Here is a 25,987-nt window from a genome sequence, read left to right on the forward strand (position 1 = left end):
CTAATGCTCAGATTCTCTCAGTTTTCATCAAGATGTGCTTATCTGAAGGCGAGACACTACAGCAATAACAGCGTTTTTTCATGCACTGGTCAGTTTTGAGAGTTTGGGGCTGTGTTGCTTCCATAACTTCCTACAGGCTTAAGACGTCTTTGTCTATTTGTGTCTGTGGATTTCTCCTGACTTCACCAAACATTAGCATTAGATAATGCCTAATTAGCATTTTTAAATATAAGATTTCAGAAAACTTTAATATAAAATAATTGTCTTGATGTAAGCAATTAACATAGTTCATGGTTATATCTATTAGTTAAATATTTTACCTTATTCTAGTGTCAAAATATATGGAATTTTACAATAGGCCATTTTCTCAAAGTGATTTTTTAATTTATACTCAATCATCATTTTATGGGTACAAATGTATGCACATTAGTGCATATTCTATGAGATAATGCATCATTTGCATATTTAAACATGGAATTTCAGAAAACTTATGTAAAAAAGCAATTACCTTAATGTAAGTAATCAACTGGGGATGGTTTAATGGTCTATTGTTAAACTCTTTTTTTCTTGTTTGTGTCTTTTAAATCTATTAGTGATTTTGCAGCTAAAATGAAAAACATTTATCAAACCAGGACAAGTGCAGACTAAAAGGACTCACCATCCATCAGCTACTTCTCTCTCCTGTATTCTGCACCTCCTCCCATTCGTTCATTCCCATCCAGTCTGTTTTGACCCCTCCTTAAGCTGCTCTAATGTACAATCTCTATTGCTGTTCCCTCTCACTTGTTCTCTATCTCTCAGTTTTCTGAAACCCATATCTGCTCTCGTCTGTCTCACTTTTCTGTCCTATTTCGTCACTGAGTAAAAAAGCAGTGAGTGGTTTTGTGTCACTGCAGTTGGGGGGCAATTGCTATTTCAGCCTCGGGGCTCGCATTACACATTACACCGGCTGGTTTATTGCAGCCCTGATACATGATGCAATTTTTTTATCTCACTCATATTGATCTTTCTCTTTCTCCCCTAAGGAATAGACGCTGATGTAGTTGAATGTCACTTGCTGGCGCTCTGGATATTTAGGCCAAGCGGCGGCTTCTCAGCGTGACTTTTCCTGAACACTGGAAAGCATAAAGGAGGTCGCACCAGCTAATATTGACTCATGAACATTAAATATATAATTTGGAGCATCCTCAAACGTCAGCCGGGCTTCGAGGCTAATGCTCTCAGACATCCGCTGTCCTCTCCTTCACCCTCATTCGTTCATGAAATATTCACCACTGGCTCCTTTGTCGAGTAAGAGGGGCTAAAGCTTAATGATTGAAAATGTTAACATCAAATGGAGGAGCTGCCGTTAATGTTGTGTAATAATCACCGGGGGAAAAGCAATCCTGTCCAGAATATGTTCGCATTAAATTCCACCTTCAGCTAATAAGTATTAAATGAGCTATTAAAGCCTGATTAGTGCTGGTTAATTATGCAGACTTCATTAAGAAGTGAGTGAGGAGACGGTTTATTGTGTTTCTGCTTCGCTTTCTCTACCTCGGACAAAAATGTCCATCCTCTGAACCAAAGTAGGGCTTGAGATGACATGGGAAGATTCTTTCCACATGACCGCGCACACACACACACACACACACACACACACCTCGGAGCTGTGACCATGCTGACTTCTCCCTGGTTTCCTTATATCTGTCACCCCGGTTTACTGCACTGAGACTGTTGTTTGGGTGCAGCTGTCTCCTCTGTCTCGCTTTTACCCATGTGTCTGACTGCATGTGTGTGTATGTCTGTCTGACTGTGTGTGTGTGTGTGTGTGTGTGTGTGTGTGTGTTTACATTTTATGATTTTGCTCCAGTGTCTTTGCTTTTGTTCACGCTACACATGTTGCGTTGTTTCTTGTGCTGAAGTAGAGATCTGCATGTGTGTGTGTGTCTGTTTCTTTATCTATCTTTGTGAGGACCACTTTGAGTCATCGACCTTGAGAAGGGAGGACGCTGTTGGAAATGAGGACATTTTGTCAGCTCTTCAAAAGACCATGTGAGCGATCAGTCTTGGTTTAAGGGTTACATTTTAAATCTGGTTTAGTCGTTATGTTCAAAAATATAGCATTTTTAAAAAGTGTAAAAATAGTGAGATTGTTTTCTGAAAAACAAGAGAAACTTCTAGCATTATAACAACTTGGGTTTTATTTTTGTAGTTTTTACGTTCATTCCTCAGCCTGACATTGACAGCAAATGCAAATGTGTCTGCAACCTCTGTTTTTGTAATCTGTTGGTGTTATCGACAGGTCATAAACATCTACCGTAGCACTAATAATTTGTCCAATCACAGCACAGTAGTACCAGCCAATCACAGCACATTAGGGCGGGACTTGGTGAAAAGCCGATGGGAACAAAATAACAGCTTAAGCAGCAGAAAAATGTAAACAGACTACAGCGTGCAGAGATGAGTTGCAATATTATGAGCTGCGTGTCACATTTGCGATTCTAAATCCTCAGCAAAGAAAACAGCGCTCAAACAAACCGAAGTGTTCCTGTGCAGGGAGGGATTTTACATTTTTAAAGTGGTTTAGATAACCAGGCTGCTTGTGCTTTTTGCATCAGTGTGATGTCGCCGGGGTCCCATCTTAGGAACCACTTAGCTGATAGGAATGATGGCCCAAACTATGAAAACAAGACTGCAACTTGTAATGAACTGGCAATTAAAATATAAAGTAAGTTGCGTAGACTGAACCAGAGAATAAATGACTTTTTAAGATGGATGGCTATTGGTGTGTATTTGATGTTCTGCTCCCTCTGATCAGACAGAACTCAGCTCACAGTGATGACCTGTGTAGGCGACATGTGACAGGAAAGTGACAGGACGCCCCCCCCACCACCCCAGAGACCCATTTAGATCATATAAACACACGTGCTGGAGCTGGAGCTGGGCAAGGGCACAAACACACACAGCAGGATCCACACTGTCAAACAGACACTCTGCTCTCTCTTCCCCTCTCTCTCTCTCTCTCTCTCTCTCTCTCTCTCTCTCTCTCTCTCTCTCTCTGTCTCTGTCTCTGTCTCTCTCTCTCTCTCCTGTCAGTTGACTCCTCTCATTTTTCTCGCCCATGTACCTCAGTCTCATTTCATGTTTCATAAGCAAACAGGACTCGTTTCTCCTCCTCCAGCTCATTCTGTTGAGCTGATTTGTGCTGAATATGTAGTAGGTTTGTGTGTTTGTCCTGACACTGTGCTGTGTGTGTTGTGTCACTTGAGCCATGCCAGAGCCCTGCTGGGCTCCATGGACTCAGCTCTTTCCCCCCCCCTGTGATCCAGCCTTACAGCACTGCCACTGTTCATTACCGTAAATAACTTTGTGTGTGTGTGTGTGTGTGTGTGAGCAAAGAGATCAGTGTGTGTAGGTCAAGTTGTAGATCCTGTGCTGTCATGGTGGAAATGTCAGGCCGTTGCTCCAGTTAGCATAGCTCTTGTCAGTGAGAGCCCACTTGTTCTGCTTTGCTAACTCTGATAATGAAAACAATCATAGCTGTGTGTGTGCGTGTGCGTGTGCGTGTGTGTGTGTGCGCGTGCGTGTGCGTGCGTGTGCGCAGTTTCATTTCATTTGCGCTGCATAAATATTGAAATATAGCGGTAGAATTGGCTGGATGATTGATGCTATGGAAATGGATCACTGTCAGCAGTATGAGCAATGCTCACATTAAACTATGAATACAATAAATATAGATTCACAAATAATAAATCAAGCACTTTGAAACAGAGTTATTATCGATTTTGCACTTTTATTATTAAATATGTGCTTTGTTCTCTTAATTTCTCTTAAAAACAATTGTAGGAGTGGTAAAAGGCAAATATATTCAGCTTGAACCAGGGGGTCAAAAATACCTCATGAGCCAAAATATACATTATAATACACAAACTATAATATAGATGAGTATAAATATTTGCACCACAAGGCTGTGTTCAGACCAGTAAAAGTACAGGGGAGCAGTGTCTTGGCGTCTGATAAGCCTTCACTCATGATACCTCAATTTCATCGTCTCATCGACACCTGAGGTAACAAATGATTTAACGCCGTGCTGTTTCTGGTCTGAACACCTGGAAAGACCAGAACCCCATGTCAGAGCTGGCCACAGTTAAATCAGTAATCACACTATACTCCCTGATGTTGATAAATTCATATGTAATCTCTGCTGACACTTATCTCTCTCCATAGCTACAAAGCTCACAGCAAACACCCACCATCTATACCCCACACACATGTTTATTATTCTAAGAAGAAATACAGTATAAACACACAGCAGAAAGGCAGTGGGTGTCCTAGTTATTACTGTCAATACCGCCCATCTACAGCCAAGCCAGCTCTATTATTAGACTGCACTGGACTGTCATCAGGTATCTTCAAAGGTTGCTACATAAATCACATATTTTCCTGCTCTGCAAAGGTCTGTCACATGTTTACTGTCACAGAGGATAGTAGGACAATAATGGAAGTTTCCCTTGTTATGTTATCTTTACTCTGTATGTTTTTCTTCTATCCATCCATATTTTCCTATTTGTGTCAGTCAGCGAGCCTGTGCGTGTTTTGATGTCAGGATATGGGCGTATTTTCAATCGGGGAGGCTTTTCACTCACCAACAGTTACAACATTGTCAGGAGTCTATGACGATGGGGAATATCTGCAGTAAGTGATCATCAAAAGGTAAATATCTGGAATGGAATTCAAATCAATTATAGTTTCAGAATGACATCATAATCAGTGTGATCTGCAGAATACAGCGAATTTAGCACATAAAGAATTATGACAAGCTAAATAATAAGTGGTCTGAAGAAAATGTGCACTCATGACTGGATGAATATTGTAAAACATCAGAATCCATCAGAAATGTGTAAAACGCAGCCTAACTTGTGCGTTGATTAAAATAACTGGACCTACAAATCTATAATCACAAACTGTTTCAAATGTTTTAGACCCTCGGCATCACGTCATGCACACACACACACCAAAACCACACTAAATCATAATAAGATATTAGTATTTACATAATTTAGGATTAATGTAACAGGATTAAGATTAACATACTAAACACATCCTCTGCTGGATTAAATTATTGCTCTTATAAATTCCGTGTGTGTGTGTGTGTGTGTGTGTGTGTGTGTGTGTGTGTGTGTGTGTGTGTGTGTGTGTGTGTGTGTGTGTGTGTGTGTGTGTGTGTGTGTGTGTGTGTGTGTGTGTGTGTGTGTGTGTGTGTGTGTGTGTGTGTGTGTGCGCGCGCGCGCGTACGCGTCCATCTCTACTTTCACTAATTCCAGTTTAGCTGCAGTGTGAACCGAGCGGATCGTTTCCACATTGAACTGGAATACTGAAAAGCGCTCTCCAGCGTTTAGTGACTCACCGGCTCTCTTTGTCTCTAATGCTGGTAATTTCTGGTAATTTGTTTGGTTTGGATTGTGGGAAGCAGCTGCTGTGTTTACGATGCTTTCTCTGTCATTTCAAGAAAGAGTAAATGACTTGTTAAGATCGAGATTTATAGCAATGAATTTCAGATGCATGCATTCATGGTCCTCAGAGGATGCACCTGAATTACTCCATCGATTTAAGCCCTCTACCCCCTTCGTAATGTCACGCCTGACAAACTTCTGTTCGAAGACATTTCACTTTTTGTCTCACTGTGATCAGGTCTCATCCAAGCTTTATGACTCATCTGGCCAAGTGAACTAACACTCAGTTTTGTGAAACTTCTCGGAACATACAAATGTATCTAAAGGCTTTAAAATCATTTTGGTTGTTGGGACTTAACTGTTTACAAATGTTGATTTACATTCAAATCTGTATGTAAATTCTTCTCTGAAGAGAGAAAATGCAGAACCTTCCCTTCCCTGTTGAGTCAACACCTCAGAAGCTTTCGCTCAGCCTGCTGGGCTGATCTGATTTGACTTCATAATTTCATCTGTTTGTATCGGTTCATTCTGTTCATTGTCACACACTTTATTTTAAAACATACACTACATAATTACAGTCAAGCAAAGTAAAAACAAAACCCACAGCCATGCTAGTGTCTCATTGAGGAAGTGCATTGCCTCTGTGCTAGTTTGATCTAAATGCTAACATCAGCATGCTAGACAGCAACCTCCAGTACTGAAAAGTGAAGCCAATGCTGAAGTGCCTTAAACTTGCATTCTGCATTCTCTCTACTGACCAGCAGAGGGCGACTCCTCTGGTTGCAAAAAGAAGTCGGATTGTATGGAAGTCTATGAGAAAATGACTCAGTAAACATTGTAAACATGAGTTTATGGTCTCAATCTCTAGTTTCAAGTCTTCTTCAATAGCATGATTTTTATTTGGTAAATTATTGTCCATTTAGAGACAAATAGTAAAGTATGCTTTAGGGCGGGGCTACTTTGTGATTGACAGGTCGCTGCAGCTACCAGAGTTGAATACGGCGTCTCTACGTCACTCCTCCGCATTCCAAATATGATAACTTCAGTTTACAAGATGGCGATGGCCGTAATCCAAGATGGTGACGGCCAAAATGACGAACTTCAAAACTGCAGTCCACAAACCAATTGGTAATATCAGGACAACTATGTCCTCTTCTTATATACAGTCTATGGTTTAGACATTGTATAATGTCGATGTTAGGCTTTGCACAAATCATTTTTTTGTTAAATTCCCCATTTAATCTTATTTTTCATCAAACAAAAATATATCTCAAAGTAGACTGATGTGATTTGTTCCCTGCTAACGAAATGACATTGTTTCATGTGACCCACATGGATGCCGGAGGAGTGATTTGCCTAATTTCAAGACGTTGTTACTAATTGCTCGTGGGATTCATGTCCTTCACAAGCAAAGAAAATGATCACAATTAATTGGCAACCCTTTAACTCGAAATTAGATTAAATGCCTCAATAGGATAGCAAGACAAACAGAGGAGGCTGGAGGAGCATACTGAGTAAATGTGTTGAGCTTTTCTCCACATATGTCAGTCCTGATCTAAGCCACACCTGCTGCTAACCACAACTTAGAGGGAGAGGGATAGAGGCAGCGGAGTGCAGTGTGTTTCAGGCTGTGTATTCGCAGGCTGAGCAGTTGAAGCGCGCGGCCGCTGTGTCACTGCTGCGTGTTCTTTTTTTCCCCTCCATCTCTCCTCGACGGAGCTCGGTCCTTCCTCCTGACATCCTGAAGCGATGGTGTAATTAACACAGCTCTGTGGAAGAGGAGCTGCTCTGCCTCCTGTAGGATCCTTTTGCCAATCGCTGACTCTCACTCAGTGTTGGAAATAAGTGGAAGAGAACAGTCGCTCTGCCTCCAGGCAACTGGGGAATCCTCCAAGTGAGAAGTGGGGTTTTTGATTTTCTCTCCTGGACTTTTTGCAGAGTTGATTTTCTCATTTCCACCTGGACACATTTTCTTTTTTACAGAATACTGTGAGGACACATTTGATCTTTTCTACAAGGTATAAAGAGCTGAAGCGACCAGGAAACAGGTGGAATTGGTGGGTTTTAAGCCCCCCCTACTGCATGTCGGGGAGCTCAGCTCACCCCCCTGCTGAGATCCAGCAGGAGCAGTAAAGACCCGGACACCGAAAAATTACACACATTCCTTCGACCCAGTGGTGGATCAGTGTTTCTTCAGTCTGGTACAGAAGTAGCGTGACCATATGTGAGTTAACGAGGAGTCTTGCTGACTAAGTAGCAGAATTTCCAAACTCAGTGTGAGTAGGAGGGGAGCGCGCGGTCATCAGGCGGTCGGGGAGAAGATGCCAGCCATCCTGGTGGCCTCAAAGATGAAATCAGGACTCCCCAAACCGGTGCACAGCGCCCTGCCCATCCCCCAGACCCACAGCCGGCCCTCGGCTCTAGCTCTGCCTTCGGCGCCCCTCAAGACCCCCATCCCCTCGCTGGGCCAGCAGGTGGGCGCAGGACCCCCGAGAAGCATCACACCAGGGTCAGAGGCGGGAGAAGACTCTCAGGTCAGGACGTAAAACTGTCACCTCCACCCACCCACTCAACCACGCCTGCTGAGCTTTAGCCCACTGACATCCATTCTTTTCATTAGATCTCCGTCCACCTGTTACTTATTACTCAGCCCTGGTGGAGGCTCACTGCCTACTCGAACAAGCGGTGATAGGAGGCAAACTTGTGCAGCGTAGTGAGTGCGTAGGTTCATTTTGAACACTGCTGGATGAGATAACGGATTTCCTGCCTCTGAAAGCCTCTCACCTTAAATGGTCTGTACAGGGCTCAGCAGGTATCTGGGGTATATTTGTTGACAATCTGTGCACACTAATTACGACAGTACATTATTTCTATTACGAATTACAGATTTTAGTGTCGGACAAGAATTAAATTATGAAGGAAAATCATTAACTCTGAGTCTGTCCGGCATTAACATGTGAAGACAATCAGTCTCGGCATGAAAGCCATTTCTTTGCGAGACCATCAGTTGTCATCAATCACTTCACATTGTATCAGTGTGTTTATGTATTTCTTTGCCTCTTGTCTTCTCAGCCATAGGGGGCCCTTTGAATGATCACTTTTCTTGTAACTCAGCACATATCATTTCAGTGCTTTTCGGAGCAGGCTGCGTGTCTGCCTTCCAAGGATGGCAGCGTAGCAGGATATCAGGGTGGCTGTTTTGCAGTGTTTGTGTGAAACATTGGCAGCACTTAGCAACCCCACACAAACGGCTGCAGTGGCGAGAGGGAAGGTTGTTAACGCCATGTAAGGCAGTGAGGTGTCTCTCTGTGTGTGTGAGTGTGTGCGTGTTAGAGACCCAGCATGTGCACGCTTGGCAAACTGTCTTTTCAGTAAGCGGGACTTGGAGCCACAGAGGCGTCCAGCAACCGTTGTTGTTTAGGAGACAGATCTGAGTCTGGTGAGATGATGATCGCGCGAGGAGAAGATGCAGGAGCCCAAGCGCCGCCGGACACGGCACGCGTCCGCTGCTGGTGGCGTTTGTTTAGTGGCTAATCACGTTTTTTCTCGCTGACCTACTTTCCGTGACTTTCTCTCTCTTCTCTGTCCGTTTTTTTCCTCTCCATCCCCGTGGTGCTGATGAAGCAGCCGTTTTAACCCCCGGCTGGGTTAACCCTTGACCTTTCTGACCAGCAGCAGTGATGTGAATATTGCGGTCATGTGTTGAAATCCATCACTGCTGACTGTGTGTGTGTGTGTGTGTGTGTCCGCGTCAAGTGTTTTCTGAATGTTTAGGGAAGAGAATCACCTTACAGCTGCTGTTTTTATTGTCATTGTGAATCTGCCTTTTTTAGTCAATTTGGGATTTTTTTCAGTGATTGTGCACATGCATTTGAGTATCTCTGAAACCCACAGACTGTGAAATAAAACAACCCAGTCAGAAAGCTGCCTGGATCCGAAAACATGTGATTCAACACGCCATTCAGATATGGCTCCTCTTCCGATGTCACATGCAGGCGCATTACAATACAGCCTATCTAAGTATCTCCACCAACAGCTTCAGAACTATCTTGGTAAAAGTGCATCCATAGTCTGTATATAAGAAGTGGACGTAGTCATCGTGATGTAACCCGTTGGTTTCTGGACTGCCGTTTTAAAGCATCGAGTTCGGCGATTTGGCCGTCGCCATCTTGTTATTTTGCAACCAGTGAACGGAAGTTAACATACGTGGACTGTAGAGGAGTGACGTAGAGACGCCGTATACGACTCTAGTAGTGGCAGCAACCTCTCAATCACAGTAAGCCCGCCCTGAAGCATACTCAGCTTTACGGTACATTTTTCTCTAAATGGACCATAATTTACTAAATGAACTAAACTTCATGCTTTGAGACCATAAACTCATGTTTACAATGTTTACTGAGGTAGTAAAACAAATGAGAAGTAGACTTCCAGGTTTATTTAGACACAGTATGAGGAACATAATGTCATTTTTGAACATTAAAGCATGTTAACATTGTTCTGTAGAAACTCTATATACAAGCATGTACTTGAAAATGAGCATGATATGTCCCCTTTAACTACAGTACAGTGTTGTACATTATGTTTGTCCGCTCATTTTCAGCAGGCAATAATTGCTTGAAACAATGAATGCAGGTCAGCAGTGTCAGTTGCCTCATAGCTCAGTTTTATCGTCCTCATTTCTAGACGGTGTCTGCTGGGCTTCACTCTAGAGACTGACTGAACTAGAGGAAGGCCTGAGAGGCAGAATTGCCGATGATGATTTGGTGCACAGACATCATTGGTCCTCAGAGTGAATCCAATCTGCTCTGAGGGCAAAGTGAGATGAGACGAGGCTCTCCGTAGACGAGGGGGCCGTCGTTTGATGCTTTCATGGCCAACTTGGGAGACACAATGTGTAAAGACTCTTTCTTTCAGTTTAGTAATCAGGGAAAGTGCAATCAGAACAATCTTTCTGGGGCTAACATTTCTCACCAACTTCCAACAATCATACAGGGAGAAAAATCCATCATGGGAGAGGCGGAGAGAACAATTCCAGCTCCCACAGTAGCAGCAAATAGACCTGAATCCAGTACAGTCATACTGCAAGAGTGGGTTGAGGTTTGAGTCACTTCTCGACTAGTACAATGTATCCCCCTTCTCTTACAATCTCTATCACAATCAGTTTATTTTTATTTCACCTTTATTGAACCAGGATTGTCTCTTGAGATCGAAATCTAAAAGCCAAAGTTGAACTCACACGAAAGGAGGAAATATGAACAAAAATAATATAAACCAGGGATTTTTTTGAGGCATTCTGGGAAATGCAGGAAACTGGCTGAAGCAGAGGTAAAACAACATGTGCTTTAGGGACATACACAAAATGCATTGAACATGACTCTACCGGCAGCACGTGTTTGCAGGTATCTGAAGGATTAGTGGAGCCGTGGCAGAGGGTAGACGAGGCTCCTGCTCCTCACAAACATCCAGCTGGATGACCCAGTTGGCACTAAGCACACAAACATGTTGTGTACACCTGTAACAAAGAGTTGATCTATAATGCAGCAAGAGCAGCAGCAGGAGGCAGGGAGAAACATCCAGGCCGTGTTTCTCGACAGGAGGGTGTGTGTGTGTGTGTGTGTGTGTGTGTGTGTGTGTGTGTGTGTGTGTGTGTGTGTGTGTGTGTGTGTGTGTGTGTGTGTGTGTGTGTGTGTGTGTGTGTGTGTGTGTGTGTGTGTGTGTGTGTGTGTGCGTGCGTGCGTGCGTGCGCGCAAGCGTAAAGTCTGGCACAATCTTCAGAATCTCATGTGAAGATGATAGTCTGGAAATGTGTGAATGGTATTTGAAGCTGTTTGCTGTGTGTGTGTGTGTTTGTGGTCTTTCCGTCTCTAGTGTGACACCGAATGAAATGACAAGCTGCTGTAACCTTTAGCCTTTTACCATACTGTTGTTATTACAGAGAGAGCAAAGCCTTGCACAGATACTCTGCTGCCCTCTAGTGGCTGTTTCTTTACACTACATCCAATTCCATTCACTGGCAGGAGAGAGAGAGAGAGAGAGAGTGTGTGTGTGTGCATTCAAGGCCACAGTCTTTGCTTCTCTATTCATCTTGAATGCCTCACTTTTATCCCCGACCACCTTTCTCTTTGTCTCTCTCTCCCCCTGTTTTCTTTCACCCTCGTTCTATCACTCTTTCATTTTCTTTTTTCTCCAAGTGTTCATTGTTGCCAGCTCATTAATTCTTAGCTGCAGCTTTGAAAAAGGAAAAAGGTTAAAACGCAGAATCTCTGAAAGCCACATTCACAGCAGGAGAGCCTGAAAAATAAATTCTGATGCTACGTGGAGCGTGCACAGTCCTTTATAAGTCATGAACACACACAACACATGAGCGCACAGCCACAGAGAGAGATTTGTCCGTGTGCTGGTGAGATAAGGAGCTCCTATCTTAATAAGTATCTTTCCAGATAACGGCTTAAGTCCGGCTCTGTGTAAAGACTGGCTTTATTAGACTCATTATGAAAGCTCATCTGAGCCTGGGAACTGAACACAAATAATATAAAAACATAGTGAAGAGGGTCGCAGGTCACCTCTGCTAACATTTACTAAGACGATCGTCTTGTAAATAAACCAGGATCCACAATTTAGGCAGCCTGCCTTCAGGAGAGAGAAGCTTAGTCTGGATATTAAATCATCACGGCGTGATAGATTCATCATCTTTATTAATTCAACTTCCTCCGTTCTTGAAGATATGTAATCGCCCGAGTTCATTTGAATTATTTAAATTGGTTGTAATTTCATTCTGGGAATTAGTTTGACCCCTGCTATACTCAGCGCAATGTGTGAACTCATTTGATTATTGTGGATTCAAAGCTAATTAAATGACCCTTAATGGCAAACTAAGGGTCCATGGAGGTGGATTGTAGAGATTAGACTTGATATATATATATACATTTAACCAGGCAAGAAAACCGGCAATGACATTATATTTAGTTAGTTATACATTCATGTAAATTGTACTTCTTGAAGTAATGCCTGTATTTCCCCTCTAACATTAAATACATATAAATAGCCTTAAAGTGGGAATCCTTAAGATTTCAGTCCTGGTTGATTTAGAATTTATTTTCGAGTGAGAACAGTTATCTAAGATAAGAGTTTAGCAGTCCGGAGTCTACACATGACCTTCCATGTTTTCAGAATTGTGTGCCAAATTCCAAGAAAAACTGTGATAAAGATTTTTTCCAGGATGTCGCCACAGACACTACATTTACTGCAAATAAAGAAATATTGCAATACTTTCATAAGTTGGTTATAGGCTCAGTCCCCATTGTGTTACACACATTTATTTCAAATCTTGGAGATTGCCGCCTTTAAACAGTTGCTAGCTCAAGATAGTTCCATTAGTTTAGTTAAATTTGCCGATTGGGTCGGGATGTGACGGCAGGGACAAGCAGTTTTAAGATTTCATCTTGAGTCTGTCAATTTGGTGCTTTTTTGACATTTTCTTAAATAAATTTAAGAGACTACGTGATAATGATCATAATACATTGTTGCAGCACTACTAGAAATAAAGAGCCATGCTGTCCCTTCATGGTTAAAATGCTATTTTGAAGGATTTTCAAGCCAGACGTGTGATTCAGAGCTTTTCAGCATGATACGGTCCAAATTAAAATAAATTATTTAATATCTGCATCTTCAGTCTGCAAATGTCAGCATCAACCTTTAAAACCATCTCACTTGACCCAGTGAAAAGATCTCTCATGCCTTGAGCTCCACCTCCACATCCTGTGAAAGGCAATAATGACTTTTTTTATGGCTCTTATAACCAGCGAGAGTCTCCTGACAACCCGGCCCAGCAGGTGAGAGTGAAAGGCAGAGCACCACCGTGCTGCATTGGATTGCTAATGTCCTCCTGCCCGCCCGGAGGAGGACAGATTGGCTGGGGGGGGACGACTATATTGCTCCTTTTTGTTTTTATTACCATGACAAAGGGCCACACATACACATATGTCTCCTCTGGAGGAGATGCAAGTTAAAGCCAGATTTAATGGATGTTTTAGCGATTCATTGTTGGAGAGTTCATTGTTCAAAGGAATAACCGAGGTTTTAACAGACTGCGAGAGTTCACACAAAGAGCACAGGACAAAAAAAGGGACATGTCTTGTTAGGTGTTCTGAGTGATCCTCATGGATTCAACTCATGTGCTTTATCATTTTGTGCTTGTATCTGTCGCAGTTGTCAAGTGAAAGTCTCATTTTCAAAACAGAAAGCCTTCAGAAAGTGTCAAAAAGTGTTCTTTTTGACAAGCTGAAATCAAGCCTTTTTTTTCGTTTCCTGAAAGCTGACACTTTGGAGATAAGAGGTTTTCACCCAACAGCGACCACACGTGTGTTACAATCAGCATCGGACAGGAGGAAGCCCGTGTTGCTGTTGACCGTCTCTCAGGGAGAGATGGTCGTCCTGCAGATTCATCATGGCGGGGTTGATACCAACAGAGGCTTCACTCACAGGCAGACTATGCGGTCAGATGGTGAGATAGCAGCAGACCTGAAGGCTGTGGCTTTTATCTGAGGGTGAGGAGTCGGGTGCTCCCCCAGCAGCCACCTGAGCTGCTTTTCACAGAGAAATGGCACAAAAAACCCACTGGCCTGTGCCTGGGCCTGTGCCGTGATGTTGAAGGATTCTTTTACAGATATTGAAAGATTTGTTGGGTTTCTACATCCAACTTTACTCCAGGATGCGTGTTGGTTCATGTTTTAGTTGAAACATTGGTTTAATTGTTATTTTTTGAAATGTATATGAACAACTGTAGCTGTGATAGCTGTTTTTTCAAAAAGTGGAGCTTTTGAATGTAACTGAGACACTTCTTCCTGTTGTAAAGGATTTTAAAGTGTCACGTCTACCTTTTGAGTTTTTCATATGCTGTTCGATATCTTCTCAAAAAACTACAAATTCAAGAGAAAATGTGCCAGTTTTTGCATTTACACCGTGAAAGGCTCGTTGTTTTTTGAGGATGTTCATGATCATATGGCAGTTGGCTCCAGTTGTAATGACCTCATCTCTGCCTAATGCGTCTCGATCAGATTCCACTTCCTGTGCGGTTGTCCCCTCGCCTTCCTGTGTGAGGTCATTTCTGAGGACGTAACCATATTAATTAAGGGCCGGGCATCTGCTTCTCCTGAGTCAACGTCCTTCCATTGATTCCCCCCCCCCCCCCCCAAGGTGCCCTCCTCTCCTCAGTTTCTCTCCTTGTCTCCTTCCCTTTGCGTTAGTTGTCACAGGGAGCCACTTGGCGCAGACAAACGGGTCATTGTGAGCGGCGCCCCCTGAGGAATTGGCGGTTAGACTAACGCAATCAGCTCCATCTCTGTCTGGAAACAGAAGGCAGTGTGGAAAAAAGGAGGAGAGGCCAGGAGGTAAAGGTCAGCGGGGCTGAAGTCACCCTCCCCAGAGGCCCGTGTCCCAGGTCAACCAGGACCGAGAGGCAGGTTGGATGAGCTCTGTGGAGCCAGCAGAGAGACGATGACGCCTGCTGGTCAGGTTTTGATACAACAGCTGAAAAACACAGAAATATGATGTACCGCTTATTAACTATGTACGTTTTATTACAATTTGGGTCTTGTGTTTATAGATTTGGTAATTTTTCCTGCCAGTTATCAGTGTTTCCTCACCATCGATGGTGAAAAGATTGGGTGTCATGGCGACATTTGGAGAAGCAACATGAGCGGTCACGTTCAGACAGACCGATGTAAACAAACCCTCATTTTAATGTTCTGTATAACCAATTTATTTAGAAGAGAAAACCGCAGTGCATGTTGAAACGACTACCCAAGATGTCTCTCTAAACTTACATTTATTTCACCTGCCATAGCTACTGTAGCTGTGCATGCACGTTTTACGATACAAAGTAAACTTTGTAGGGCTCTTATCACCTAGATGTACAGCAGACTACCATATAAAACCTTGATGTAACACCCTATAGTTAATAGTTCACACTATGCTTCTTCCCGCTGCGGAGGTTCTCAGCTGTGCTCAGAGTTTGATGTGACTCTTCAGTGTAAACAGACACGGATACAGCTACGAAATATCTCTTGGCTTTCCGTCAGCTCTGTGGTGAAGAAAAGATGACAGAGTGGATTTTCTCATCTCAGCTTCACGGAGCATTTTTATGATTTCAACCTGGCTCAACAAGGCGTGTGTGTGTGTGTGTTGTTCTGCATGTTTGCACTCGCTCAGTTGACACAGGCGGCCTCTAAGCTTCCCTGATAAGTGTTGAATCAGAAGATGGGACTGTTAATCTGCCATCCACAAAGCTTTTCAGTCACTCTAAACACATCAAGTCTCTCCCACACATCATCACACACACCCTAACACACATACACACATACACCCTAACACACTAACAAAGTGCATACAAGACAAACATATTTAATGAAAAATTACATCTCAACCATCTGCCTGAAAAATGAATGTGCTGCATCATAAATACTGGATAAAAACCCTGAGACAAGAGCTTTAGTTTAAACCCATTTTATTTGATGTTTCTACAACACTTTGAGTTAATGTGTCCAAAACATAAAGAAGTAAAGAAACATTTGATATATTAACTCAAAAATGTCAATCAAGATGCTAATAGATTTCTTAAGTTTTGGATATATTAACTCACTTCGACTTTATTTTATTCTGAAAACATTTTAAAGGTGTTCACCTACAACTGTGGCACCTTTACTGTATCTGAAGATACAACAACATGAAGCACTGATTGTTTAAATGTTGTTTAATTGATAAGGTGGCCTCCTCTGGAAATAAATTGAAAAATGATATATTTAAAGGACAGATGGTTTCTGTTCAGGTGACATTGACTAAACTGTCTAAGTAATATATTTGTATTCATGTTACCTGCTTAGTTGATGACTTTTTATTGCACATGTGAAGTGAAACAGTTTTACAAATGTGACACCAGACAATTCGTCATCTTTAATGTGCTTCTATACCACATCATGTAAAGATGTAGAAGAGAAGAAGTCAATAAAAAGACAGATAAAGTAGTCAGTCTACCTCCACGGCAGACCCCTGTCCCATTGCTTTTGTGCATGTCTCTCTACCCCCAGCGAAGTCCATATGTCCCTCACCCCCATCCCTCACCCAGACCGGGAGCAGCCAGGCAGCAGGGCAACCCCAACCACCACCATCCCCCCAATCTTCCTCCCCAGCCTCGAGAGCTCTGAGGTGGGGGTCCCTCAAAACAAAAGGCCCTCCCTGGTGGGGTTATTCCCCCCATTGTCCCTGACACACTGAGGTTTATCTGGGACTGTGAAAGGAACCATACTCAGCCCATTCACTGGGGCTGCACTTAATGAGCTTGTTGAAGGCCTGTGCTAAAACTGTTAAACACAAACACTAAATGCTGACATACTCTCTTCTTGTAGAGCCAGAATGTCATTAAATCAATGCTAGTTAGGAGCAATGGGGGACTGTGTGGTAGGCTGAGTGGAAGGGTTTCCTTCTGTGGTGTGTGAAATATAGAAAAAGTGCTGCATGTGTGATACAAATATTTTGATTTCCACCTGTAATGGCAACCTGCAAAATCCACTTTATATTGTTTAATTCACATTTTGGGTGTTATTTGCTTATTGATGCAGTGATTCAGCCACACTAGCGCCGCGGCTCTAGTGATGGCAAAGTCAGTTTGTCCACCACTTTGGGACATACGATGGGTTGCCATTACAGTTTTTTTGTGAAATGTCTCTGCAACTGTTTGATCGATTGCTGTGAAATTTGGTACCGATATTCATGGTGCTGAGAGGATGATCACCATCAGGTGAAATACCTGAAAAACTAATGACAGTCCAATCAGCATGCAATCAGCACCAGCTGTACTTTTAGTTTACTGCTGATTAGCAGATGTTAGCATGCTAACCACTAAAATGAGATGGTGACCATGGTAAACATTACACTTGGGCTGCAGTCCAATCGTTTTTTTTTTGATAGGAAAGTTCTTAACTGATTGAAATGCATCAAAGTATCTCAGTGGCAGCCCTGATAACAGCAGGTTGATCTCTAAGTGCAAAGGAAAGGAGATTTGATGCTTCATTACTTATCTCCTTTAGCAAAGGAAACAAGATCATTTTGTCCCACAATTCCTTGCAGAAGCAACATTTAAGGCGATGCGTCATTCGTCTCTCATCAACATCCACTGTAGCTGTTTTATTGTACACTACGGATAAATTGAAAACATCCTTCATCACTTTACCCACTTTTTTTTTTAAGAAACATCCGCCGTTGCATAGTGTGCAGTGGGATTCTCTTAGCATGCAGATGTCTTTTCCTACATCTTTACAAATTCTCCTTCACGTGCCGTTTTCTATTGAGGTCTATCCACTATCAGTTAGTGTAGGTTTCATTGTGACGTCCTCCTCGTTTGATATTCTGTTGATGAAGTCTGAGATTCTTTCAGTGAATCTTTTTTTTTCCTTTTTGTTTTGCCTGCGGTGGCTATCGTACATGCAGACATTTGCAACTGAAATGCACTGCAAACCACAAGTCCAAGCGTCAACCGTCGTTGACACACAATGCTCACAATGCCGGTCTTAGCGTGTTGTTCATGACATTCAGGTTAAATTCACTGACAGTGGAACACTTTGACGTGCATTTCAGCTGCAAATGTCTCTTTTTTTAAACATAAAATGCATAATTTTCCTACAGACAAAGAGTGTAAAAAAACATCACAGGTCGTTACTTTATGCTGTCTACATGGCTTCAGTCTTATTGTTGTATCGTGAAGCTTAAAGCGTTTTTGTAGTGCCTGCTGGAAGTGATCATGCATCCCCCCTACTGTGGGAACTTTCTATAAATCTTGGGCCTTTCCCAAAATTCAAATTCGGCTTGTAATTTGTGGTTGGTGGTGGGGTGTGTGTGTGTGTGTATACAGGGGCTTGGATCACGCTCAACGATGTGTGCTACGGACTTGCTTCCACGCACACTCACACATACAGTACATAAATGCTTAGGTTAGGTCCCCGCTGTACACATGAACATAAATACACACAAGCAGCTGCTGTAATGTGATGTGGGTGACGGCTGATCAGAGACCGGACTGCTCCGTCTCTGGTCGGGGAAAATAAAACCCTTCTTTTTTTTTAACAGACAGCAGAGGAGCTGGTTTAAGAAATAATAAATATAAAAGAGACGGTTAGCGTTGAGTTCTGCGTGGTTTGGCCCCTGAGCTCTGTACTTCCCACTCTTTAGTCCCTCATCTGTTATCAAGGGTGCACTGATCCTCCCTTTTTTTCCCTCACTTTTATTTTTTCATAGAGGGGCTCGACTCTCGGGGGAAGGGTGCAAGAAGGTTAAGAGGTCTGTTCTTTTCTCTTCCTTTCTCCTCCGCATATGACCGATGGTCCATTGAAGACCAATAGCACACTGTGTTGCCGTGGGCAAAAGAGGAGGGGAAGGGGGGGGATCTCCTCCTCCTCTTCCTCCTCCTCCTCTTCCTCCTCCTCCTCCTCTCGGTGCATTTGGTTTGGCTGTCTGTCACAGCCGCAGCAGAGGCCGCAGAGCTCCTCTTGCCTTTCGCCTCCTGCGTTTGTTTTTCCCTCCTCCGTGTCCCAGAGTGGGTGGAGAGAAGCTGGAGGCGCTGAGCTCTTCTCCCCCCCCCCCAGGCACACAGAGACCTGCTGGGGCTCGAGCAAGCAGCAGCTCTCCCATTTCCTCTGGATCTACATGGTGCACTCATTCAGGACATTTTGCTCAAACCTGCAACCTTGGATTCAGTTTTTTCCCCATGTGGATTTTTTTTTGTGTTCAGCTGCAGCTCTGTGGGGTCCAGCTGTAGTCTAGACCTGGTTCTGATGGCTTACATTTGGGCCTGGCTGGCCAACCAACAGTCCTCCTCAGTGTGAGGCAGGTGTCTCCGAGGAAGGAAGCTGCAAGAAGCAACATGAGTTTGATGTTGTGCCGCTGGGAGCAGAACAATTTCACCATGAAACTGGTAGGCTGAACACTTCCAGGTCACCACACAGGTCAAACACCAGGGGGCAGTTAAAGAAATGCATCTTAGTTATTTTCTGTGTATATACAATTTTGAATCGCAGGCAGTTTTTCTGTTGTTGACAGTCCTTTTATCAATACAGTGTTCACATCTTTATCCTGCCTTTCTTGCTTGACGCTGCAGCTTCAGGACATGTCTCACTTAAGATTTTTTATTTTACCACTGTGTGTTTATGTACCGGTGAAAATGCTTGTCTCATCAGCCCAAAGCCTTACAGTAGCTGTGGTGTTGGATTAGCAGCGGCCGTTTTAATATCATAGGAAAGTGCTGAAGGCGTGCGTCCCGGTTTTTCCCCTCACCTGATACTAGCCTCACTTTGATGTCTGCATGGAAACTTAAAATAGACTTTGCGAAAAATTCAACCAGAGTTTTGGGGCACATTCGTGTGTTTCTGTGTGTGCATTCTGCTATTAAGCATTTATAAGAAAAAGGGCAGTCTTCGGTTCTGCTTTGTTGCCTGCTGTTTGATGTGATATGAGCACCAACAGAGATGGTAAATATTCAGCAGGATCTGGGACGCTGTGATAAAATACAGGGCCGGTCAGGTGCAGAATGGTCGCGTGGGGCAACAAATGAGGAAAAAAAAGATCTTTGGAATGGCTGTGTGATAAAAGTAGGAAGCAGCAGATTTAATAAAAGTCAGTTTGTATAATGAGCACCCTGTTGAGTTTGCACATAACACAGATGGATGGGACACTCTCTCTTTCTTTCTCTCTCTCTCTCTTTCTTTCTGCCATCGTCCTTATCTGGATCTGCCGGGCCCACAGAGGAAGGGGAGATGGAAGCAGAGGAGGTTATTACCCAAGTCTAGAGATGAGCCGATAAGAAGGCTAGTTTAATTACACACCGCTAACCTCCACACAGCATGACTGACGGGATGCCGGTGGGCCACAGGGTCAGCGTGTGTGTGTGTGTGTGTGTGTGTGTGTGTGTGTGTGTGTGTGTGTGTGTGTGTGTGTGTGTGTGTGTGAGAGAGTAAGAGAGAGAGAGAATGACAAAGGGATTACAGGCAGGCACACTTGAACATGTGCACACACTTCCAGAAATTAAAATGACCTTCCTTTTTATTATGAAGTGTAGTCGATGTCCACAACTCTCTCTGTTCTAATACAAGTATATTGATTATTTGATCGTCATGGTCCTTATGTCAACACATGACCTTATGCAGCGCAAATCAAAATGTGTGATTTATGTGTTTAATCCTGATCATAGACATGCCACTACACAGAGAGCATTAAAAAAGTGAATGGAACTGTAATTGTTTTTAGTTAAGTTATATAGTGTAGTTGTCATGTGGTGCATTGTGGTACTCTATGTGTAGTGTACGTGTAATACTGTACTGTATAGTACAGTATTACACGGCCACATGGCCACAGCATGCATTTACTGCTCCTTTTTTTCCCCCAATTATTATTTTGAGGACCTTATTGATTGAGCAAAGTTTGATTTGATTTATTTGCATATCTAAAATATATATAACAGGTCATACACAAATACATATTCGTGTCCTCTTTTTAGTTGTTGTTTTTAAAGGTTCATCGTCAGTTTGTATGACAACTGAAGAAAGTGGAATTCCTGTCCGATACCTGTCTTGAGTTTTGAAATCTTTAGTTGGTTGGATTCAGGATTTCTCCAGGCAAAATTTCTAACATGGGGCCGTCTTGAGCTTAAATCGAACCCAGGATGTCACAGGTACATGCATGCACCTTAGCCGTCCTGCTTTCCCATTAAAGTCAGGGGTCGATGATTCCCCAGTTGAAATTTCCAAGCGTTCCACATATACGGCGCCAATTGTGAGCAGAAAAACATGGCTGACCGTGACAGACTGATGTTTCTTTGGCAAGTGTACACACAAATGAAGACTCAGCAGTGCAGCTCCTTGCATAAAGAGATGAAAAAATATACTTTATGTTGCCTTTTAGTTGATGGTTTACCATTTACAATGCACGCTTCCATTGTTGTGTGATGTCAGACATATTACTGGGAACTCCGACTTCGAGTGGCCCATTATACCTTTTCTAGTAGGAGAACTGAGGTCACATTATAGTGTGCAGACCATCACTGCTACTGAACCACACCTGCAGAGTGAGGATGTGATTTTTAAAGTCCAGGAGGCAGCTGTCTCTGCAGGGAAATCAGTTCTATCATTGCATATGGCTTGTTCACTCATACAGTACTGCTAACAAGCTAAGCCATCTTTAATAACTCTTGCTGGGCACTCATGTGCATCAGCCTGCATGTCTCAGGATTTGTCCTGATCAGACACCGCTGTGTCATTTCAACTGTGCAGCAACCAAAGCACCAATTTAGGGGATTTACTGTATTCACGATTCAATATTATCATATTCTGGATTCAACTGAATATTTGGTCGTTGTCAGATAGTCAGGCTAAATTGTGTACACACGTACTATCAAAACTGTCACTATTGGGTGCAGATGTACATTTCTATTGCAATTTCACGGTCATGTTTTTCCACCGTTTCCCAAACTCTTGCGTTCTCGAGATCTCGCCAAGTCGTTTTGTCTACCATGAGCCTGGTGTGGCCTCTATGCCTCACAAAGCCACATGTCTTTCATGTGCCAAACAGAGAACAGGCCGAGACATGAGGGCTTATTTAGAGCGGCCTGTCTCAGCTTTCTGTGGGTTAAAGCCACTTGAGAGGCCTGTGTGAGTACAACAGAGAACGGAGGGGGGTGAGGTAGCTGCCAGGGGCCCCACAGACCAAAAAAAACATCCATGGTGCATCCTGCTGGGAGCCGAGAAGAAGAAACTGCAGCTCCACCAGCTGCAGAGGTGATGGAGAGGAGAGACTATAGGGTGAAGGCAAATGTTTGCGGGTTCCATATGATTATGACAGTTTAAAGAACAGGGATCTGTTTCATAAGCAACCCTTATCTTTATATGTCTCTGTTTACGTTTCTTCCCTCTGTTGTCATGTACCTCCCTAGATAACAGGACAGACACTGACATCTAATAGCCACTGCAGGGACGTAACATCACATCATATGTCACATCACATTATCACAATTTCTGCTTGTGTTTTTCAACTAATCTCGGCCAAAGTGGTTTGCCAAACTGGCCTCTGTTTTGGGGGACACTATTGGACGCTCTCTTATTTTTAATTCTAGCACCCTTTGGCCACCAGGGGTGCTGAAGGGGTGATGAAGTTAGCTGTTAGCAAGCTGCTGTAGTTTGCTAATGCACTTGCATGCATAGTACCGCATAGCTTTCTGATTTAGCTTGCTGCACAGGTGTCAGGATCCCAAAGTGTTGCCATTCTTCTTGATGATTTGTTATTGTGTTTATCCTCAGTTTTCAGTTCGGCAGCTTCTACAAACTTAGTTTTGAGTTGTTTACTCTGTTGGTGGTGTGTCCCACCACACAGTAGCTTTTAGGCTTTGTGTTGTTGTTTGCAAGCAGACGAAGCCCCGTCTGACTCAATTGCTCTCATGTGTTTATGCCTCAGTCCAGTTTGTGGTCAAGCGCTGGAAGTGTCGGTGTTAAAGCACCGGGCTGGAGTCATTGTTCCCTGTATAAAGCATCACAGCAGCTGGCAGAGCAGACTGCAGTCCTGTGTTGTCATATCATACTGACCAGGGACACTGATTTCCCAGAAGCCATCTGTCCGTGTCTGCTGGTGTTCATCGAGAGCTGTGCAGACGATGATCCCCTTCACCCAGTGTTGACTTATGTAAGCTGGGGAGGAGGAGGTGGTTGTTCCTTGGGCGACTCTATACTCTAAGTAACACGCACTATGATATGTGGGAGACGTGCAGCTATCCAACACTCCCTACCCTCCCTGCATCCTTCTGTTAGATTATTACGTGAGTGTGTCCATCAGTCCATCCATCATTTTCCCACCAGCCATCTGCTAGCCGGCCAAGACTGGGTCAGAGGCGACGTGTCGCCACATGTCGTCCTCAGCTTGCAGCAGCAGCACGGGGAGCTGCTACGTCCTTATCGATGAGACTCAGCGTGGTCAGGCTGCAGGAGGGGTCGCCAACAAGAATATGAGTATGGTTGTTACAGAAGCCACTTCTCAACTTGCAAAGTACAACAATTGTTGTGAAAAAAGCATTTAAGATTAAGTAAGCACTCTTACTTAAACCACATACTAATATTCAGCATGCTAGAGATTAGTATTAGTGTGTCTTTAAAAAGGGGGCTGCTAACAGCTGGCTGATTGAGACTACAAAACGCTGACTAGTCCACCTTTACAGAACCGTTGTGTATACTGGCGCTCATGCGACCGTGGTGTAGTTCGTTAAACTCAGCTTTTTCACTTCTGTTGATTGCATTCATGCTTGAAAAACCTTAAAAGTGATGTTAATTTGTGAAGATTATCTTGCTGAACAAAATGTGTAGGTACCGTAAACTTGTCTTTGCCGCAGAGCTTTTTCTCTGCAACAATCCAAAATCAAATGGAAACATCTTGTTGGCTTTTTGTCCAGGGAACCAGTGCAATGCTGACTTCCAGAAAATACGTCATCCCTGCAGCACTGTGTTTAAAAGCAGTAACGTCTGGCTGAATGATAAAGTAGGTAGAGGAGGTTCAGCCCAAACTCTTGTTGTTTAGTTACTCTTTAACAAAAATGTAAAACGTCTGCGCAAAGCTAAAGTCTTATAATGGCAGAGAAAAACCTGCTCATTTTAACAATTTGTTGGCTAAAAAGAGTCTTATGTAAACAAACACGCATGTAAACATAACGGGCAACATCAAGGTCAGCTTGTACTGTAAAATAAGTCGATGACGTTAATCACAGTGACAGGCCTAATGTCAGCACTTTGCTGGTTGGAGTTCACCAGTGGTCATAGTGGCTGGATTCAGACAGTAGTACAACCCTTTGAGAGAGATCTGCGGCCTCCCATGGGAACTTATGTGTCATGTTTGTCAGTGCGTGTGTGGGCACCTGCTGTAATGTACAACACCAGGTGTGTCAGAGGAAGAAGACACTAAACCGTTTAGTCAGTCAGCGTTAGGACCGCCGTCACATTGGGAAGGGACATCTATCACATTTACACCATGTGTCTGGGACACGGGGGGGCGACTGTGCTTCCTCTCTAGTAGCCTGGATGACCAGGCATATACATAACAGAAGCTATCTCATGACGCTTTTCTTGGAGAGCCATTTCCCCCATGAGCAGGCACTAGCGGGACGGCGACAAGAAAAATATCCCCTTAAACGGGACGAAGCCTCGAGCAGCACTTGGCTCTGGATGTGCGGACATCTGCCTCGACTGGTTGTGTTGGGAGAGACGGAGATGCACTAACAACGACAATAACAACAACTATAAAAATAATAGAAATATGACTAATACTCATAAGAATAGGAGCAGTGGGCGTCGAGCAGAACCACGGCAACAAGCACAGCCACGATACATGGCAACCTGCAAGCACAAAACAGGGGAAGATGACATGTTCGTAATATGCATTCATGGGAGCAAGCAGCTGCACTTTCTCCTGTCATTCCTACTTTAAAAGGGAATAACAGATTGTGTTAATTGCCCCAAAAATTGTTTTCTTTGAGCACTATGGTGGTGTCTAAAAAATGTCTGTTGTCTGCTTAACTAGAACAATATGTTTGTTAGATTTAAACAACTTTGCTAAAGCACAAAAATAAATACATGTGTGTGTTTTATGTTGCTGGTCTGGTCTCTGTAACATAAAAGGGAACTGAGTCAGGGTGTCTGACTCAGACAGAGTGAATGACACCCAGAGAGAGAGAGAGAGAGAGGGGGGGGTTAAAACAGTGAAACTGAGGCTTCTCTATGAAGCAGTCTGAAAGAGAGAGGTGCACATAACGAGGAGTAAAGCACGTCCTGTTCATTCAGACAACAAGCCGGACAGACACACAGACCCACAGAGCTGTTATGAAGATGTGAGGCAGGAGAGTCATCACACGGCGTGGCTATATTTACCCGCTCCACCTCGCCTTTGTGACGGAGCGAGCTCCTGTTTTGGAAGTTTATGGATATCCAGTTGTTTACTTAAGCCCAGGTAGTTAGCCTTTATCAAGGTGACAGGCCCACATGGCGGAGAATGGCAGACTCAGGGTGCCGGCCAGGAGCTACAGCCGCTTCTCCTGCGAAAACTACAAACTGGTAAGAAACCAGTGAGGGAAGGGAGGAGTTAACGTAGTGAGGATGGTAGAGTTCATTCATGCATTTTGGCTCAGGCCTATACCCACCTGTTGATGAACAAAGAAGCTTTACTTTGCAGTTATTTGTTCATTATGAAGCAGCCATGAAGTGAACAGACAGCAACAGGCTGGAAACCATTCACAGTGTTGGTATCCTCTGCAGATACTAACTGACTGGACTTGGGAGTTATGAGAGAAACAGAGTAAAGAGGAAGGGTCAGCTTGAAATAGAAACGTCAGGGTTAGAGCCAGATCTCCAGGAGCAGCCGGGGAATTGTTTTAGAAGCCGCCTGACAGAGAAGCAGGTAACAGACACTGTGGGTTGAACAAATGAATGAAAAGGATGTGAACCCCTGGACATCCCAAACATGGTCAGTGGAAGAAAGCG

The 25,987-nt window shown here is 43.5% G+C and overlaps 1 protein-coding gene across 1 annotated transcript in view; it reads left to right on the forward strand.

Moving 5' to 3' along the window:
* The first annotated feature begins 7,756 nt into the window (after positions 1 to 7,756).
* nav2a (neuron navigator 2a) overlaps positions 7,757 to 25,987 on the forward strand; it is a 102,523-nt gene continuing 84,292 nt past the window's right edge. Inside the window, exon 1 of the mRNA XM_076078012.1 lies at positions 7,757 to 7,969. Coding sequence (XP_075934127.1) covers positions 7,757 to 7,969 — 213 coding nt within the window. The remainder of the gene's footprint in view (positions 7,970 to 25,987) is intronic.

This window comes from Anarhichas minor, unplaced genomic scaffold (genome assembly GCF_050575085.1).
Source record: "Anarhichas minor isolate MPS153535 unplaced genomic scaffold, ASM5057508v1 ptg000062l, whole genome shotgun sequence".
Taxonomy (NCBI): domain Eukaryota; kingdom Metazoa; phylum Chordata; class Actinopteri; order Perciformes; family Anarhichadidae; genus Anarhichas; species Anarhichas minor.